Source organism: Dysidea avara, chromosome 8, assembly GCF_963678975.1.
Source record: "Dysidea avara chromosome 8, odDysAvar1.4, whole genome shotgun sequence".
Lineage (NCBI taxonomy): Eukaryota > Metazoa > Porifera > Demospongiae > Dictyoceratida > Dysideidae > Dysidea > Dysidea avara.
The window spans coordinates 7,827,701-7,846,667 of record NC_089279.1 but is presented as its reverse complement, the minus strand read 5'-3'; the positions used below and the strand labels follow the sequence as shown (position 1 = coordinate 7,846,667).

The window sequence follows — 18,967 nt, the reverse complement described above, 5'->3', positions numbered from 1 at the left end:
CTGGTTGCTTTATTTTATGTATCCTTCAGTCTGGACTCTTGTTGTACAGATTACACACGCAATTTCCTACCTGAAAGCAGGGTGACCTGTGAAGCCAGACCATAGTATGGTCAGACTAAGGAGTACAAAACAACTAGTCATTTCTATAACAGTCCAGATTTGTACCAATTTTGTCCGTATATAAGTTTCTTGACAATAAAATTACAGATTGTTAAAAGAAAAAAAAAATCTACACACATATATAGACATGATACAAGTGATTACAATAAAGTGAGGGTCAACTACAACTACAGGTGGTTTGTGTACTTAATAGAGTCACACATCATCTTGTTGGGTGTCTTCGTCATCATCCCTCTTCAGTAACTCCTCAATATCAACTGTTGGTGAGGAGAAAGAATGGAAAATAAACAAGTCAAGTGGACAGTACACATGCATCACACCTTATGCACATGTGCAGTCACATTATTGCATCACACAACACACATAGCACCACACATCACAAGTGCACCACACATCACACATTGCACTCTCTCCTGTGCATGCACATACAGTACACATACACACAAACAGATGGATGGATGCACACACGCACACACACTCACAAGGGGAGGAGTGTCCAGCTTGTACTAGGGCCATGCTGTCCTGGCTGTTTCCAACATCAACACTACTAATTAGCTCAAGCAGACGCTATAGTAGGCAATACATAAGAGGTGACATAATTATATGTGATGATGACACATACAGTGGGAACTGTCCATTACGGACACCTGGGGCCAACTAGTGTTCTTACATGCCAATTTAAGGCATACTTCAGGACTGCTACTAAGAGTCCAGATATATGCAGGATTGCAGGTGTCCAAATATTCCAGCGTCCACATCAACAGGTTCCACTGTACTTACATTAGCAAGTGATGAATAGTAAGTAATGGTGACACAAACAGAGGGTGACATTGACACACTACTCACCGAGGTATCGTCACAATCGTAGTTGGGACATACAGTATTCTTACAAGAGATGAACTAGACCAACAGACACACACAAGATGTTATCTGTATCTGAATAAAATTTATATATATGTGTGTGTGTGTGCATGCTCCAAACCCTCCTTCTTGTATTCTTCTTCTATAAAGGGTCCAGAAGTTATGTTTAGTCACAATGCTTACTGTACTCAATCTTTAGTACAAGGAACCTAGTAACTATTTGCTAAGGCCATGAAATCCTAGTTGGTTCCTAAAAATGATGCTACCTTTTGACTCCATTATTTTTGCTGCAATATAATGAATCAAAAGTGCCTTTTTTTGTTGACCAAACTTTTACATTTCAGGGATAAGTTCCACTGAGTCAGGAGACCATGCAATAGCCCGTAAATACCATACCTGTACCAGCAGTCCATACCACCACCATGCAAACTTATATAGCAGCAATTACAACATAACTTACGCCGGACAACAGTTCAGGATCGATGTTTAGTTGGCTGGTCATCTGGCCATGTAAGGCATCAATATCACTCTGATGATTATTCATCTTGTCCAGTATACCAATATGGCTGAAAAGTGGTTGCTTACTATAAGTAATGCATCGCAACATTAAGAGGAGGTTGGTTGTGTGTGTCAACAATTATTTCATCATGTTAGAAAAGCACAGCCTTGACGATATTGCAAAAAATAGCAAGTATAATAATTCTAATCAAAAACTAGCACTTTTGTTGTGCTGTTAACACTAACTAGTGAGTATTATGTGAGCCATATTCATTTTAATCTTACTGAGTATTTCATAATAAGCCTTGTATAACCAACATGTCAGCTTGAGCTACCAATGACACAACACCAACGTCCTACATATCGCACACAAAAATTTAAGTGGGATTATCAATTTACATAAGTCATTAAATCTAGAGATTTACTGATATATGATATTGTATCAAGCTGATCGATACACTGACCACGGCATTACCAGAATAAATCTATGTGTATCTTCAAAATCACACACTCTTAGTATAAAAAAATATTTAAGTCAAATACCACATTAAATATGTAGCCATATTAGGCCACACACAAACGAGCCTTTTACAACAGCCAAACTGCTCACTAACTTGATTCTCAGACAAGATTGTTTTCAGTAAAATTAATAAAGAAATGTGATACAAAAGGTTTGGGTTGGTTTTTATCATACAGAAAATTTTGATTTAAAGGGAACTACAAATATTCTTGAAAATGTACACACACATAATATGCAACACACTACACAAGCACATTTATTCAGCTCATACCTATCGTGAGTTATTTCATGTACATCATTTCCAACTCCGATATCTGGCATTTTGTAACTGTTACCATCAAGGGTACCAGTGGGGGACAAGCCAGAGGATAGTGGCTCTAATAGCTCCAGAGTGTTCTGCATGCCGAGGTCACGTTGACTGCCACTGGCCACGGAAGACAAGTCTTCTAGAGCTGTGATTGGATCAAGTGAATATATTTCACACCACCCTGTATTCTATAATAACTACAGTGTCTAGTTGATTTACATCTATCCTGCAAATCAATAACACTAGAAATGTTTGCATGTATTTTCTAAAATGGTTTTCAATTGCTGGCCACAGATTGGCTTAAAAATTACAGATTTCATTAATTTGTTTTGACTCATATTGAAGTGCTTTTATGAAAAAATAAAATAAAATAATAGGTGTGAAGGTAAAGGCTAAATACAACGTACTGGTTAGAGTGACTCACATGTATATTCTGTAGGTAGTGAAGAAGCAACAGAGGCTGATGGGAGGGAATAGTCTCCACTGAGAACACTAGTAGGCTATAAGAAAAATATTAATAGTACTATAATGGCACACATGCACACACACGCACATGCACACACACACACACACACACACATGCACGCACACACACACGCACACAATACTTACAGATAGCTGAGACTCAAATAACTGTTGGTCATTATCACCATCCTGATCTAACATACGTACGCCAGTAAAGTCCACAATATCTCCAATGGTGGCAGGTGAAGTAGCAGACTGTCGCTGTATCTTTTGTGCTGGCCCTTCATCAGCCGGCATAATAGACAATGCTTGCCTGCAATAATACACACATCCAGAACATTTTAAATACATAGTGACAGTTTGTACCCCCAAAAGCCATGCATAATGATATACATAAGACCAAACACTAAATGACAAGCAGCTTGTACAGACAGAAAGAAATAACACATCACCAAGATGCATTAAATAGAATTATAGCGGCTTACAAATGTGTGACATGCCTACCTTTTCCGTTTCATTGCTCCTGGAAGCCTTCCTTGATAAATCATATGAGCTATGAAATGGATCACCTGACGGTGGGGAATAATTAGAAAAGACTAATAAATTGTACTCTTTTTTTTACTTTATTCAACACATGTTCTTGCTGGCGACTTTTCCGTCGAAGTTGAACTACTTCTTTTTGTAACATATCATTCTCGCTGTGGATGTTTAGAACTTAAACCCACAATCACAACCACTATCAGTTAACATACTGTTTTAAGGAAGTGATATCAGTAATTATCCCTTCATGACGTCCTCTTAACTCATGGACACTACTCAATACTTGGGAGAGATCTTCAGACTTTGTAAAATCTTTATGCTGTGGTGACTATAATGCACACATTAAATACTCAAAGATTAGATCAAAATTAATATCACCAACCTTTCGTTGGAGCAAGTGTAACAACTCTGGGTGGCCACGTCTGAAATTTGCGTGCCAAAATTCAATTGGTTCCACCTGGAAAGCTTTAGACAACGTTCCTTGAAGCAATCTTGTCATTTTACGAAAGCCGTCTGTGCAATAAGCAGCAAAGGGTAGAGGGTATAATAATATTACCATAAACCTTACACAGGTTCAGTTGTCTCACAAAGCTGTTGAATTTGTTGTGTTTGAAGAATTTTGGCAGAACTTGTTGTGAAAAAGCATGGTGGTTGTGAATTGTAAAGCTTTTACCATCCTGCAGCACAAAACAATTCCCGTTAAAACATGAATGTAATTATACACGAAGAAACAGCTATATCTTTGAGGCGTTACAACTCACTGAAGTCCAGGAAATCAAATGATTGTAATCGGGATTTTCCACCATTCCCCAAACTTTCAATATAAAATTTGTAATCTCATGGCCATCTTCTTCTTCTTCATGTTTTACTTCTACCACTGGTGGGTCCACTCTAAGTTCCACCAAATGCTGTTGGTTCATCATTCGAGCCATCATTAACGACTACGAGCCGAGGTACGTACTGTAAATGACTCTTATATTTCGCGCTGTAGTGTTATTGTTGTTCTACGTGCACTGATAGGTCGGGGAGCTATGTCCAGCCAACAGAAAAGGAAACAAGACGATTCGGCAACGAAAGCAGTTAAAAAGTCCAAGGTGCACTCTTATTAATGCACACCACGTACTCGAATCACATGCATACTCTGTTATCCAGAAGAGTAGGCGAAGGGATGCTCAAAAAAATACAGACAGGCCTAACTACAAAGAAATAATTAAAGAGAACCCATTATTTGAGAAGTATTACAAGGTTGTATTGCACAATTCTGTGATGTAGTGGGTGTGCATATAATACATGTTGCTTTAGGAGCAGAGGCTAGTGCTTGATGCAGAATGGGATCAGTTTATGAGTATTTTAAGACAGGAGCTTCCATCTACTTTTCGTATTACTGGAACAACCAATAGGTATATAATTGTTGTCTCTATGTATCTTGCTATTTGTATATGTAGTGATGCTCACTGTTTGAGGCAGTGTTTACAAGAGAGGTTTTTTACTGAGCTGCATAAGATTGAAGTGGATGGAGAGAATATTCCACTGCCCCAGCCTATACCATGGTATGTGTAGTAGAGTGTGTGCGTGCGTGCGTGTGTATGTGTACATTGTGACACTCCTTCATAGGTACCCAGACAATCTAGCATGGCATGTGTCACTGAGCAAGAAATTCATCCGCAAGAGTCCACTTGTGAAGCAATTCCATAATTTCCTAGTAAAAGAAAACGAGCAGGTAAAATGTGTACAATCTGTTTTTGAACAGCACACAGGAGCTCACTGAGTCATCAATGAGCTCTAGATGTTGACTTAGTACAGACATTTTGTCAACCCATGTGATAGAGCTATCATGTACTGTAGTTAATGTACTTTGTCAGGACAAATCTCATGAGTGAACCTCTTCATTGTTGACTGGGGTACGTACTACCTGAAAGTTTATATGTACGTAAGGGAAATAGAGAGCTCTGTAGAAGTTTGGTATGTGTACCGTTCAACATTGCTGAGTGTGGTAGAATGCTTGCTCTCTTAATTGACTTAATGGACAAGGTTGGGTCCTTGATCTGGCCAACATGTACACACCGTGATTGAGGTCTGGGAGTGAAGAATTTGTAAATAGCTCAACAGTTCTTTAGAGAGTTGCTGATAGCTGTTAAAATACATTTAAGACACACACCACTGGTAGCTGGAATCATAATCCATCCAATATCAAGATAGTCCCAGGGAATCGATAGTGACCTATCTGCTTATATGCAAATTTAATCTGTCCACACAATGTAAATTAACCCCCTAACAATTTTGGTGGTTTAAGATATTGTACTGTTAATTGATACAAACAAATGCTCTAATAGAACTGTAATCAACATCAATCTGATAGTGTCCACTACTTGGAAGCAGCCTAGAGACTTATAATTAGTTGAGTTGCCAAAGTAGCATTTGGTCATAAGAAAATAATTCACCTTTATAATTAGGACACTTATATTTGGTCCCCAAAAATCATTATTTCAGTTCCACCACCTGCTACACTTGTGCATGTATGCTACATACAGCAGAATTTTGGTAAGGCTGCTATAATTAGGAACACACTTTTTGCATCTTGATTGCTCTATTAGAGGGTATCTAAATGTTATATTAAATTAGAGAAATCAAACAGTTTTCAGCTCCCTATCCCCACTGCCTATGGCTACTACATGAACACATTCTGAGACACTCGGTGTGGATTGTAATTTGCTTTGGTTGGGTACACAGCAATTTCTACACGTTGTGTAATGTATCTGTGATGTACCATGTTTCCAGTAGACTCCTAACCATTTTTCTTCATCAATGCATTGACATTCTCCCAACCAAAGGAGTAGCAACTGGTTGGGAATACATTTTCAGTCACTTTAACATTGTACATGTAGCTTACTCAATGTACTATTTTAGTACAAGTTACTTGTTATACATTGTGCGCTTATGATTATTTGACGTGCACAATCCCTGGCTCGCGTATTGAACAGTCATGTGAACAATGGCTGACTCAAGCTTGATATTCCTCACTGATAGTCACCTGGGATAGCATGAATGAGGATCAGTAGCTACCTACACATACAAAGTTACATATTCTCTTACAGGGTAATACACTACACACACACACACCACACACACATACACACACACACACACACAAGGTGTAAACGAACTTCCACTCACACACTAATCCATTAACACATTCTCTTACAGGGTAACATCAGTCGTCAAGAGGCAGTCAGTATGATCCCTCCATTACTACTGGATGTGCTACCCAACCATAAGGTACTGTAGATGTGGTGTACAGGTAGAGATATTTCAACATGCATGCACACATTTTCAGAACTATCCTTCTTATTTTAATAGAATTATCCCTTAGAAACCATTTTTGTTCAAGCTTTTAAATTCCCCAATCGATTTTCAAACTTTACAGATGATGTCTGAAAACCAGACTCCATATACAGTGTTGGCAATTAATCAACCCTGGATAGAATGCTGTTGTTTATTTAGCTAACTAATTAGTTTTTGGTTATATTAAATTTTAATGTATTCTCATAATTAATTTTGTATTTTGTTAACTGCATTGGTAATCTGCTGAGAAAGCAGAACTCTAATGGAAAGAAATCTAATTCCATTCCTGTTACAAGTGGAGTCCCACAGGGTTCAGTGTTGGGTCCCATCTTATTCACGATGTTTGTCAATGACTTACCTTCGGTTGTATCAAGTCCCGTGTATATGTTTGCTGATGACACCAAGGGCGTAGGAAGTGGTGCGACAAGTAAGGCAAGAGCCTCACCACATTTTGATCCAATTTTTAGAAATATCCGGAGATCGTATTGCTAGTGTTGCAGAGCATAGCATACGCATACTTTTGATTCATGCTAGAATACACATCGGTAAGAACAATCGGTAGGATTCAAAACTCAAGGACTGTTAGGCAATATAAGTAATCGTTTGAGTCAAGAAAGCCTTAACCTTTACAGTCACGCACGAGGGTCACGCAAATGGTTTTTGATTATAACACGTAACGTGATTACCCGGGAGGGATTCCCAAAGCTATTATTAGTTGACTATTCAAATGCACACTAAGCAGCACATCATTATTCTGTATATAAAATATGATATAAATGTGTATGCAGCCTGAACTATAGTAAAAGTATTCATGCTACCTATATGCACAGCTAACATTGAATACATAATGCTAGTTAACTATACTGTTTTATAACCTAGTTAGCTTCTTAACTAACATGTCCTACTAGTATAATACTATAAGCATGTATCAATGCATGCAGTTAGGTATAATCATACAGCTATTATTCTAAATCAGTAGCAGGGAAATATGCCCAGAAATGGTCCAAAATGCACTCTCAGATTAGCTAAAATTCAAAATTTTTCTGGGGGGGCATTCCCCCAGACCCCCTAGAATAGCAACTCTTATAGTACATAATTTACCTAATTTAAGCTATACAATTGCACGGGGTCTTCAGAGACTTGGATTTGCCTTACCACTTAAAAAAATTCTCCTACGCCCCTGGACACTAAGATTTTCCGTGTTGTATGAACTAGTGAGGATTATTCAGTACTACAACTGGATTTGAACTTATTTTATGAATGGTCAATTCGTTGGCAACTTAAGTTCAATATTTTGAAGTGCAAGCATATGCACCTTGGACCGGTGCATCACTATGGGCCATATTATTTGGATGGACCAGTTATTGACAATATTGATTCTTACCAAGACTTGGGCATTATCTTGGACCACCAACTTAAGTTCCACCTGCATACCACAGAGGTTGCTGCAAAAGCTAATCGATTACTAGGATTAATTAAGAAATCTTTTGATTATTTAGATTCTGATATGTTGACTAAATTATTTACAGCTTTCGTACGTCCAACACTTGAGTATAGTAACGCAGTATGGGGGCCTTTCTTTGTACTTGATCAAAGGAAAGTGAAGAAAGTCCAACGTGGGGCTACACGTTTATTGCCATCATTAAGAGATAAACCGTACGAAGAGAGACTAGCAGCGCTACAGCTACCATCCCTGGCTTACAGGCGTCATAGAGGTGATATGATACTACTTTACAAGATTATCAATAATACTTCAATTCAGATTTTTCCACTCTATATACCTACTCTGATACCACTATTACAAGGGGACATCAGTTTAAGCTTTTCAAATGTCACTCAAGATTAAACTGTCGATCAAAATATTTTTTAAATAGGTTAATTAATGATTGGAACGCTTTGCCTGCAGTTGTAGTTAACGTAAATTCTATAAATAATTTTAAATCCTTATTAGATAATCACTTATTTGATTCAAGATTTACTTTTGTGTAATGGTTAATTGTACTATTGTGTACAGATCCGGTATACAGGCTGTGCCTTTACCGGTACTTTAATCATAATCAAAATCAAACTCACCTAAAAGAAATGCATAGAAGTAACTATCTTCTAAACTGTTTTATAGCCTGTCTGTGTCATGTTATCTTGTGTGCACCCTCTTTTCTGTTTGCTATTAGCGTTGCACCGATATGAGATTTTTTGCCGATATTCTGATAACCAATATTGAATAAATTTTCTATTAATATAGCTGACAGGACATTTAAGCAGTAATAACAGCATTGCAATGCTACAGAATGCAGTTCGATGCATTTATAAGTATCATTTGGTGCATGTGAGCATACATTTCTATATAAATACATATATCTGAATCTGCTCCTTTTATTGTCATGATGCCAATCCGATAGCGATATACAAAAAATACAGCTGATATATGGGTTTTCCGATAACCGATCTGATAATCGGTGCAACACTATTTGCTATGCCAATAAGTAACACACTGTACCTCAATCAAAAATGTAACATTTGAAGCAATTTTTTGGCACCAATGATGTATAGGGGCTTTGTGGTGTATGTGAGAATTGGTCATACATAAAAATATAAATTTAAATGCCATAGAAAACAGCAGCTATAGAGGGTATCCATTTGACATCACATAAATATTTTCCGTATAAACACAGGTTATCTTCATGAACGCATGAGACAATATGAGCTGAAGAAAGCTGGCAAAAAATTAAAAAGGAAACTGTGGCATAGTTGCTTTGTTATTTTGTTGCTTAGTAATATCGCTTGGCAGCTGGAAGAAACAGGGCCAGCTGCTTGTTGGTTTGTACTGCAGTCTGCTGTTATTCCTGCTCTTGAATTGGCTATTAATAAAAGTAACTCACTCAACATACACCCTATCGCAGTATATATTCACCAGTCTCTCTTTAGTTATGCACAAACACAAGATGTTTTATATTCTTGCATGTGAGCCATTGACTTTTGCTTCAAAAGTATCGCATCTAGTAACCGTTACTAACTTAAAATGATGTCAATGGACACTGTATATATGAAGCATTATATGTCCTCATTTATTATCAGTATACATATTGCAGGTATTGGACATGTGTGCTGCTCCAGGGTCTAAGACTGCTCAGTTAATAGAATTCCTGCACACTGCAGACACCCTTGATAATCCTATCCCAGGTAAGGCTAGCTTAACTAGTTAGTTCTGCTATCATTGTCACTACTTCAGATGGTGTGGTTATCGCTAATGATGCTGATGCCAAGCGTTGCTACATGTTGGTCCATCAAGCTAAGAGATTAAACTCTCCTTGTTTTATGGTGACCAACCATGATGCTTCGGTGTTTCCTCAGCTGTACTATCATAAGGTCCGTCTGCCTGTGTGTAGTATGTGTGTCTATGGTGTAGCATGTAAAACCTCTAAAAAGTGTGAGATACGTAAAAAAATATAGCAGTCAGTATATACCAGTGGAAATTTTTACTCAACTTCTAATTAACTCAAATGCCATTCTGGCTTAGTATTGTGGTGGTTGATACTTATAACTATATACTAGCAGGTGTTACTTTCTATTGTACTGACCATTGACATGAAACAAACAGATAGACATTTGACCATAACAGTGCCATAAAATCTCCTTTGCGTTTGTGGATACAAATAAATCATATTTTTTCTGCATACCATGAAATGAATGTAGAAGGAATTTTGAAAAGGTAAATTTGCACATGTCACACGTACGTATGATTGGTCGTATGTATGACGGATAAAGTGCAGCAAGTCTGGAGTTAATTTGTACAGTGGTTGGTGAGTTATGCACAAAAAAACTTTGAATTTTCATGAACACTGCTCCAAGAGTATGTCATGAACCATTCATGTAATATGCTTCACGATCTTGTCATGAGCATTCACGAACTGGTTAATTGACTAAAGTGGCATATATCCACACAGCTGTTTAGAGTTCTTTTGCTTCTTTTCTGAAATTCATAGAGTCGTAAGTTAATGAATCGTCCTTAAATTTCACCTAACCTAGCTGCTTCTGTCAACCTTTACTTTGGTAGGACTGGTAACAGCAGTCACTATATAGTTCATGAACATAGAGTGGGAACACGCTAGTTTACTTGATGAACAGTTGGTAAATTCACCAGCTGTTCATGGCAAGTAAGCCTTCATGAATGTTCATGAAATATTTCGTCCATGCTGCAAAGTTTTTTGTGCACACTACCATAGTTGGAGCGCAGACAGACAGCTTTTCAGAAAGTACCATATTTCCTGGTTTTGTTTTTTAGAATTTCCCAGGGCCAAAGGGTTAATTAACCCTTTAACCCCAAATGCCACTATAGTGGCTCTAAGTAAACAGTTGTGTAGAAACCTCTGTAACATCCACATACTTCGATTTACAGAGATTGGGTAACATTTAATGGAATTCTTGATGAATAAGTTTTTGAATGATAAATAAGTTTTAACAATTGGGTAAATGGGAAAGTAGTAAAGGCCGTTGATATCGAGGGGATACTTCTTCTGACACCCATCTGTTCTGCACACTTTAACGCATGGACTTGAAATAAAATTCAGATTCGCCATGTCGTGCCCAGCAAGATGGCAGCTAGTTTTTTTTTTTAATAACCCCATCTGCTGCAAAGTTATGAATGCTTTTCCACAAGTGTGTAAAATTGTCATGGCGGAAAGTTCCAAGGCTGCTGGCAGCACTCAGGTCTTTGGAGGAGGGTGACAGTCTTTGAAGAAGTTCACCAATGAATGGGGATCAATTCTGTCTAAGGAGCTTGTAACAATGGTGAGCAATTCAGACAATACAAGGCTAAAACTAACAATATAGCAAACCAGAAGTGTTTTTTAGGATTTTACCAGGAACCAGTAATTATATAATTATGTCAGTGGAAAAAAATTGAGTGAAAATTTTATATTATGCTTAGGAATATTTTCAACTATTGGAGAGTATTAACTGAACTGGAGTGAAAGAATGATCACATATTTGTCATTATTTGATGTTTAGGGAGAAAAGAGTTTTTACCAAATCCTATGAGGGTTTGCAGCTAATGTAAGCATCTCTGTGTCTCTCTGTCTCTCTGATCCGACTGTTGTACAGTAGTTTAAGTACTCTTGTAAGCATGCGCACAACAACCCAGTTTCCACTCTGCCACTTGTAGCATAGCATATTATGTACTCATACCTGGCACATGAGACTGTGAGGAGAGTAAGGATACAGAATGTTGACTAAGATACAGTATCAAGCTTTTAGGTATGCTTTTTTAATGTGCACAGTTTCTGACCCTGGTTCGTCATTTTGCCCAATGCGTAATGTATTGTGGGATTCACCCGTTACCAAAACTATTGGAATTTACCTTAAACTAGATGGCAAGTCAGTGGGTGGTTGTGTAATCATAAAACAGACTGTGTCTGATGCATCCAGGGGACCAGCCCAAAAGAATACAAAGCTAGTACATCAACAGTGTTATTTGCTATAAAAATTGTCAATCAAATCTGTGTCTCTGGCGTCTTTGTTGTGTTACTGTTCCAGCGATTATGTGTAGTCGTGTCTGTTTATTTGATGGTCTTTGCTATTATAATCTGGTTGGTGAGGTCATGTGCCAAAAATATGTAATACTGATTTAAAATTAAATACCTCAAGATGACTAGCCCACTGATACTCCTACACACTGGGGTATGTGAACAAGTAAACAACTTAGGTCACTAAAATGAAATAAGTTGTACACGTCATTCATTCAGTTTACTTGCTAATCAACAGTGTTGTCTTATTGTGTTGTCTTATTGTGTGTTACACACAGTGGAACATTTCTGTGGTGGATATAGTTTGAGACAAGCTGATTTTGACGATGTTTTGCTATAGCAGTAGGGATTAGGAAGGTTGTCTTACAGGTGACATCGTATCAGTAGAGGAGTACGTCAGAAAATGTAGAGAAGATAAGTGTTGTCTTATTTGGAGGGTCCTTCAAGTGAGGCTGTATCATGGAGTGTAAAGATCTTGTTGCTTTAATCAATCTTTTAGCTCATGCATGTGAAGAAGTGATTGTACTATTAGGGAAGCTAGTCCATGTGTTGTACAATGGCATCTTCTAGAACATTAAAAAGTGAGTGTTGTCCTTTTGAGGATGACAGAACTAAACTGTGTTGAAAGCCAAAAATGAATCTTTTGGAATGATCTGTGATCGTGTATTTTGGGATTTATAACAATTCATCTTTCATGTGTATTTACTTGATTTCACCTTGTAATGTAAAACTTTTGCGTGATAAAATAGTTGGTGGAATCATTTATATTAAATGTAATGGATAAGTTTTACCAAGACTGGTGAATATCACTAGCTATTCAGCACTTATTGTTTAGTCCAAGATGAACTCCCTACAGTAATGTTTCTGCCAGATCACTTATCGTAAGTAGTTGAACAGCTACACCTCTTAGAAGATGAATTTGAACACCAAAAATAAGTAAAAATTCGAATCGAATATCACAATGGAACAACATACAGTTCTTTGCTTTACAGAAATTCTTAGAATTATTTGAAATACAGTATGGAGTGCCTTGTTTCCGTGGTAATTATCACATAATCTGGGTGATTAATTAACAACATGTATGTAATCACCATCTTAACAATTATTTTGTTATCTGATAGGCTCCTATCAGTTGAGATGATAAAATAAACAGTAAATTAAACTGTAATAAGCAGCTGGAGGGTAGACTGTTATCCAGTTAACATAGTTGTTTAGTAAGCATAACTGGCTAATCAACCTCTAATGCTTTCATTCAACTATCAAGGTGACATCACATTGATCAAGTCACCAATTACTTACCTGTTATTATTTTAGCCACAGTGAGCCTAGGGTAGTGTAACCTGTACATTTATACTACGTAAACTGGTTATTTTGGTATTGTATTAGAATTTCATTCTGTTCAGTTAACAGGATAATCAGCTAGTTTAGTATTTATCACAATATTCTAATTAATGCACACTTCTAAATAAGGCTAGTATGACCTCACATTGTGGTATATTTCTGATTATGATAATAATACATATAGTCACAGTAGCTCTATACCTTGTAACTGTTTATGAACTTTTTTCTAATATAACACACAGCATACCTACATAGGTAGATTCAATAAGCCCCGTGCTATAAACTAAGTGCTATTTTGGAGAAGATTTGTGGGGGAGTACTTGTTAGCAGAAATATTCACAAAATTTTGTTGTTTTTTTCTTCATGGATGTACTTAGGGCACCACTCTGTAATATTGCCTTAAGGTATTGTATAGCACAAAAATTAATGGGAATTGGTAACTTTGATGATTTCCATTGTAATTCTTCAAAATTTTACCTTTAGTGTATTCTTCAATACAGTGGTGAAATGTTTCATTTATTGTCAAAATGTTTGATTGTCCGATTCGTCAAACTATTTGCGTTTAATAACAGTATTACCAAAAATGTATGTAGTATAATTATTTTTAAAATACTGGATCACGTTCGCCTGAGCCCTCACCAAAATCACTAAACTTGTGTCCAGTCCCAATAGTTTTGTACTGTACAAGTAGCTATGTTCTCATGTGGTGTAAACATGTTTGTGTGTCAATTGTCTGTACTAAAAATCTATGGGACATTTCATAAACAGTTCTGGCATGGCTTCATAGTGCTAGAATTGATGGCCATAAACAACTTGTTATGTTGTCAGGATCATTTGCTGTGCTTTGTGTAGCCAGCCTGTTTGTGTGTGTTAGCCAGGTGATGTGTGTAGTGTGATGATCTGAAGCTGGGCTTTAAAGATGGAGCACTGTTCCTGTAGTGAAGTGCTGTTACTCATATAATAGGTTCTGTGTAGGTCTACACAGGGTTTGTATGTGTACTAATCTTTTGGGCCCAAATTTTTTTAGTGAGTTGTGGAGAAGATGGGAGTGCCGTTATAGCTGTGTTATTTAATATTAAATTAAATGTACAATCTAAATTTACAAGCTAGTACATTAACTATTGAATATAAATGAGAGTTGCATATTACTTACTATTTTGAGGTGGGTGCTGCTGTCCACCGGTGAAAGAACAAAAAACTGAAATTTTGTGCCCATAAAATTGTAAATTGTTGATAGCCTGAAATGATAGTATATGAATATTTCCTGTAGTTTTGTGGCTTCTGGTTACATTGTAAATAAAGTTGTGTGTGCACAATAATAAGTTGTGGGTTAGTAAACACTACACTAACATGTCTTGTAGTATTGTCATACACTGCGTGGTACACTACACACACATAAATACATACATAATGTTATCTGATTTTAACTTGTTTAGGATTGTGGAACTCGTGTTGCACTCTCTTACGATCGTATACTCTGTGATGTTCCCTGCAGGTGTGGTGTGTGGTGTGTACATGACATAGTGTGTGGTATGTCATGTGTTATGTAGCGGTGATGGGACTATGCGGAAGAATCCCATGATCTGGAAAACGTGGAGCTCCAACCTCAGCACTGGTTTGCACAAGTACGTCAGATTATGAACTCTTGATGGTATAGGAAAAGCTGTAATCATCTCTTAACCAAATATTAGCATCAGATCAAAGGTTCTTGTCCTTAATAAGCAAGTGGCTGCTCTAGACAAATTACTACAAAAATTTATCCGACTTGAGGAATTTAAAGTTGATCAACCACTTCCTCTAATACAGTACTTTAATCTAAGCAGGCAGTAGTTGGTTGTTTTATACAGGTGACCTTGTTGTAGTTCCTGGTCTTTTCTAGGAACCAAAAATTTAGTCCATTCTCCATTAATTTTTCCCTCTTTTGGTAAAGAATCAAGACCATTTATGCAACCAATATAGGAGATTTACCATATATGTGCACATTTTCTAGGGAACTAATTTTTGTGGATTTTGTGGTTGCTTGGCTTTCCGTGAAATTTTCATCCTCGACCGTTAAACAATTATTAGGGTTAACTCTATGCTTTCTATTAGGTAACCTCAGTGAAATACAAGTGATCCTCAAAAATTTAACTACAGAAATTTGTTAATCCGCGAAAATTACGTACCTCGAAAGTTTGTACGCATACCAAGTTCATGATATTTGAGATTCTATTACAATGTTACAGTAATACACGTATATACTCATGCAGCTGTAACAGTGTCTGCATTGCAGACTGTACAGTAAATGTTTCCAACCTCATATGTGTTAACTTAGTATTAGAAACCAATGTTGTGTACTATGTATTGAAATGCTCCATTGCCTGATATTTTGTAAATGCTAAAGTTCTTCTTGGAATGGTCCCTTGGTCACAGGAGTGTATCAGCACATGCTGTATGTTGGGTGTGTTGAACCACAGAATGGGGTATTCAGTTTTAGTGGTTTTAAAAATCATGAGTAGTCTCTGAATACAAGAAAACTGCTGTAATTTTATAACAATGGAGAAACGATTTGTTAAGGCAGAAAACCTCCTCTATATCCTTGGATGAAAAACTTTTGTGTCCCATTCTTCTGTGTTTCTAGGGTAAAGAATAGGGGGTGTGGTGTAGAGATTGCACAACACACAACACACAACACACACATGGTTACAAACCTCCAGCTGCAAATTTAGTTACTGGTATAACAAAGATATTTATAGAGTGTTAGTTTGCACAACTGGTGACTTAATGTTATTAGTGGTTCTCTTATTGTGTACCTTGTGTTAATTCTATATTTCCCCCTACAGGCTTCAACTGAGGATTCTCACCAGAGGTTTGGAGTTGTTGGCTGTCAATGGAAGACTAGTATACTCGACATGCTCATTCAATCCTGTTGAAAATGAAGCAATAGTCGCAGCTGTGTTGAAACAATGCAAGGGTCAGTAGAACTCTTTAATAGGGGGCTACCTTTGGGACCGGATGTACACCATTATTACAACTTAGCTATGTTTGGAATTGGTTAAATGAGGTGGTCTTGTTTAAGAGGCTAGGTGACTTAATGTTTTGTTGCAATACGTACCTTCACTTTTACACAACATTACATGTTTGAATTTTCTTTTATTTTTCAGGTGCTGTACACTTAGTTGATGTTTCTGGTTGGCTGAATGGCCTCAAGCGTATCCCTGGCATGAACACATGGAAAGTGAGTGGGTTAAAACATGTGGGAGATAATTGGTGTGTATTATCTGATTATCGTGGCATTGTGCCTGGTTTGATTTCATAAGGTTCTGGGTAAAGGTGGTGAATGGGTGGATTGGAGCGATGGTACGGATTCATTGTTGCCTCGTCCTTTGGTGGAGACAATGTTTCCCCCTGTTGTAGAAGAAGCACAATTGATGGGATTAGAAAAATGGTGTGTACATGGCACCATACACTGCATCCACACTCACGCACACGCATGCACCCACGTGCACACATATGGAGTACATACCCTACACGCACACATGGACAGACACAACACACACAGAGTCACAGTGATATTCTCACCATGTAGTGTCAGAATATTACCACACCATCAAGACACTGGAGGATTTTTTGTAGCAGTATTAGAAAAGAGTGACATTTTACCATGGCAGAGCAAGAAAGTTTCACAAACTAATCCACCAGTGAAGCCAACAACAGACACTCAAACTGACCAACCCACACCAAGTGATGGGACAACAACACCAGATGAAGGAGTAGCAAAACAAAATTCTGAAGAACAAGTAGAAACAAAGAAAGGACAAATAAAAGAGGAACAGAGTTATGAACAAACACAGTTACAAGAGCAGCAAACAGCAGAACAAACACAACAGACACAGATACAAGAGGACTTGACACAAATGAAAGAGGAGCAACTGCAAGCACAAGAGTTACAAGCTCATGAACAAATACAGCTACAAGAACAACAGACAGAGACAGGAACACAAGAAGAGCAATTACAAATGACCTTGCCAACTTTACAAGGACATAGCAGCCCAACTGAGTTACCTGAAGGAACTGATCCTGAAAAGACCAGCAGCTGTATTGGCTTGGTGGTTAAGCCACCAGCTGCATACAACCTGTAAGTCAGTGATGTTTAATAAACTTGTACTTGTACTACAAGATGTTATGTGTTGTGGTTAGTACTAGTTTGTAGTGTGTAGTTTGCTAAGTCAACCATTGAAGTCAGGGACATATGTTAAGCTGATGTAATTCTGTCTGTGCTTGTATGTAGTAATGTCATTAACATAATATTCAAGCCACAATTTTAACATGTTGGTTACAGGTACCACAAGCGAAGGCAGCATGGCTGTTTTAAAGAAGATCCGTATGTCTTTCTGTCCCCTGCAGACCCTGACTGGAAATTGATTATGTGAGAAGTCAATTGGAGTTGTCGTATGATTTAATGGTGCTATATCCAATAGGGAGTACTATGGCTTTCAGAATGATTTTCCAGTTGGACAGCTTCTCACTAGAACTGAATCTGGAAAGAAGAGAAATGTCTACCTGACGTCTCCATTGGTCAGAGAATTAGTTGTTAGAAATGGCAGCAGTGTAAAGGTGTGTGTGTGTGCATGGGCGTGCGTGCGTGCGTGTGTGTGCGTGCGCATGTGTGTGTTCATTCTGTGTACTTGTCAGTTCATTACTTTCCCTTCCAGATAATAAACACTGGGATTAGAGCTCTCAGTCGTTGTCCACTCAATAAAGCATCTTGTCCATTCAGATTTTCACAGGAGGTGATTATTGTTTGGATTATTATTGTGAGTTGTGCTTGTTTTCTGTCATGTAGGGTACTACGACTGTGCTTCCATTTTTATCACGGCGATTAGTAAGCATATCAGCCAGTGATGTTAAGACATTGTTACAGGAGCCAAACCCACTTCTAACCAGCTTGTCACAACTGCTCAATGACTCCGCAAGTGGCCTAGGTGAAAAGACGCGAAACACACACACACAAAATCAATCTTTTTTATACATAGGTGTGGGACCAGTTATTTTGAGGTACTATCCCAGCACCAGCCAATCAGAAGAGACAATGTAAGCATTTAAAAATAGGGAACACTCATGCCAATTCTCTACCTCAGGGCTAGAATATTACAACATCCAATATTCTTGTCAGCTTGGCTAGCGGCCAAATCGTGCCGGCTATTTGTGGGACGTCCTGATCGCTACCACTATCTTGTGTTACTAGGGATGGATGTGGACAATGAACAATCTCTCACCACAATTAGCAGGCATGGCGAAGACACTGAAGACAAAACAAAGTTCCAGGAAGATGAAATAGATGACATTGCAACAGAGCAATGTTTAGAAGCCAATGATAACACATGAGTTTCTTGTTGTAATGATGAAATCAATTAATTATGCCATTAAATGTACAATGATACGTCACGTGATATAATACAGAGCGCGGCT

At 37.7% G+C, this 18,967-nt stretch overlaps 2 protein-coding genes across 5 annotated transcripts; one reads left to right on the top strand and one right to left on the bottom strand.

Moving 5' to 3' along the window:
* Window positions 1–181: 181 nt before the first annotated feature.
* On the bottom strand, window positions 182–4,434 carry LOC136262762 (heat shock factor protein 4-like). 2 transcript variants are annotated; one of them, XM_066057164.1, is made up of 13 exons: window positions 4,073–4,434; window positions 3,880–3,988; window positions 3,694–3,824; window positions 3,524–3,639; window positions 3,394–3,469; window positions 3,276–3,340; window positions 2,919–3,084; window positions 2,731–2,806; window positions 2,271–2,451; window positions 1,442–1,547; window positions 967–1,020; window positions 603–687; window positions 182–377 (listed from the first exon to the last, which is right to left on the bottom strand). In XM_066057164.1, the coding sequence occupies exons 1-13, from the start codon at window positions 4,244–4,246 to the stop codon at window positions 316–318; spliced, it is 1,401 nt and encodes a 466-aa protein (XP_065913236.1). In that variant the 5' UTR covers window positions 4,247–4,434; the 3' UTR covers window positions 182–315. The 2 variants fall into 2 exon arrangements, with proteins under 2 accessions (XP_065913236.1, XP_065913235.1); XM_066057163.1 differs by having other exon boundaries at window positions 1,442–1,565; window positions 4,073–4,433.
* On the top strand, window positions 4,134–18,959 carry LOC136262757 (RNA cytosine-C(5)-methyltransferase NSUN2-like). Of its 3 annotated transcripts, XM_066057156.1 has the most exons (21): window positions 4,134–4,264; window positions 4,332–4,405; window positions 4,464–4,556; window positions 4,614–4,711; window positions 4,757–4,861; window positions 4,926–5,031; window positions 6,516–6,587; window positions 9,743–9,833; window positions 9,883–10,019; window positions 14,953–15,011; window positions 15,067–15,141; window positions 16,339–16,469; window positions 16,660–16,733; window positions 16,816–16,943; window positions 17,085–17,633; window positions 17,838–17,924; window positions 17,977–18,112; window positions 18,211–18,288; window positions 18,342–18,480; window positions 18,532–18,589; window positions 18,637–18,959. In XM_066057156.1, the coding sequence occupies exons 2-21, from the start codon at window positions 4,343–4,345 to the stop codon at window positions 18,881–18,883; spliced, it is 2,526 nt and encodes an 841-aa protein (XP_065913228.1). In that variant the 5' UTR covers window positions 4,134–4,264; window positions 4,332–4,342; the 3' UTR covers window positions 18,884–18,959. The 3 variants fall into 3 exon arrangements, with proteins under 3 accessions (XP_065913228.1, XP_065913229.1, XP_065913227.1); XM_066057155.1 differs by having other exon boundaries at window positions 4,247–4,405; XM_066057157.1 differs by lacking the exons at window positions 18,342–18,480; window positions 18,532–18,589; window positions 18,637–18,959 and having other exon boundaries at window positions 4,246–4,405; window positions 18,191–18,288.
* Window positions 18,960–18,967: the final 8 nt, after the last annotated feature.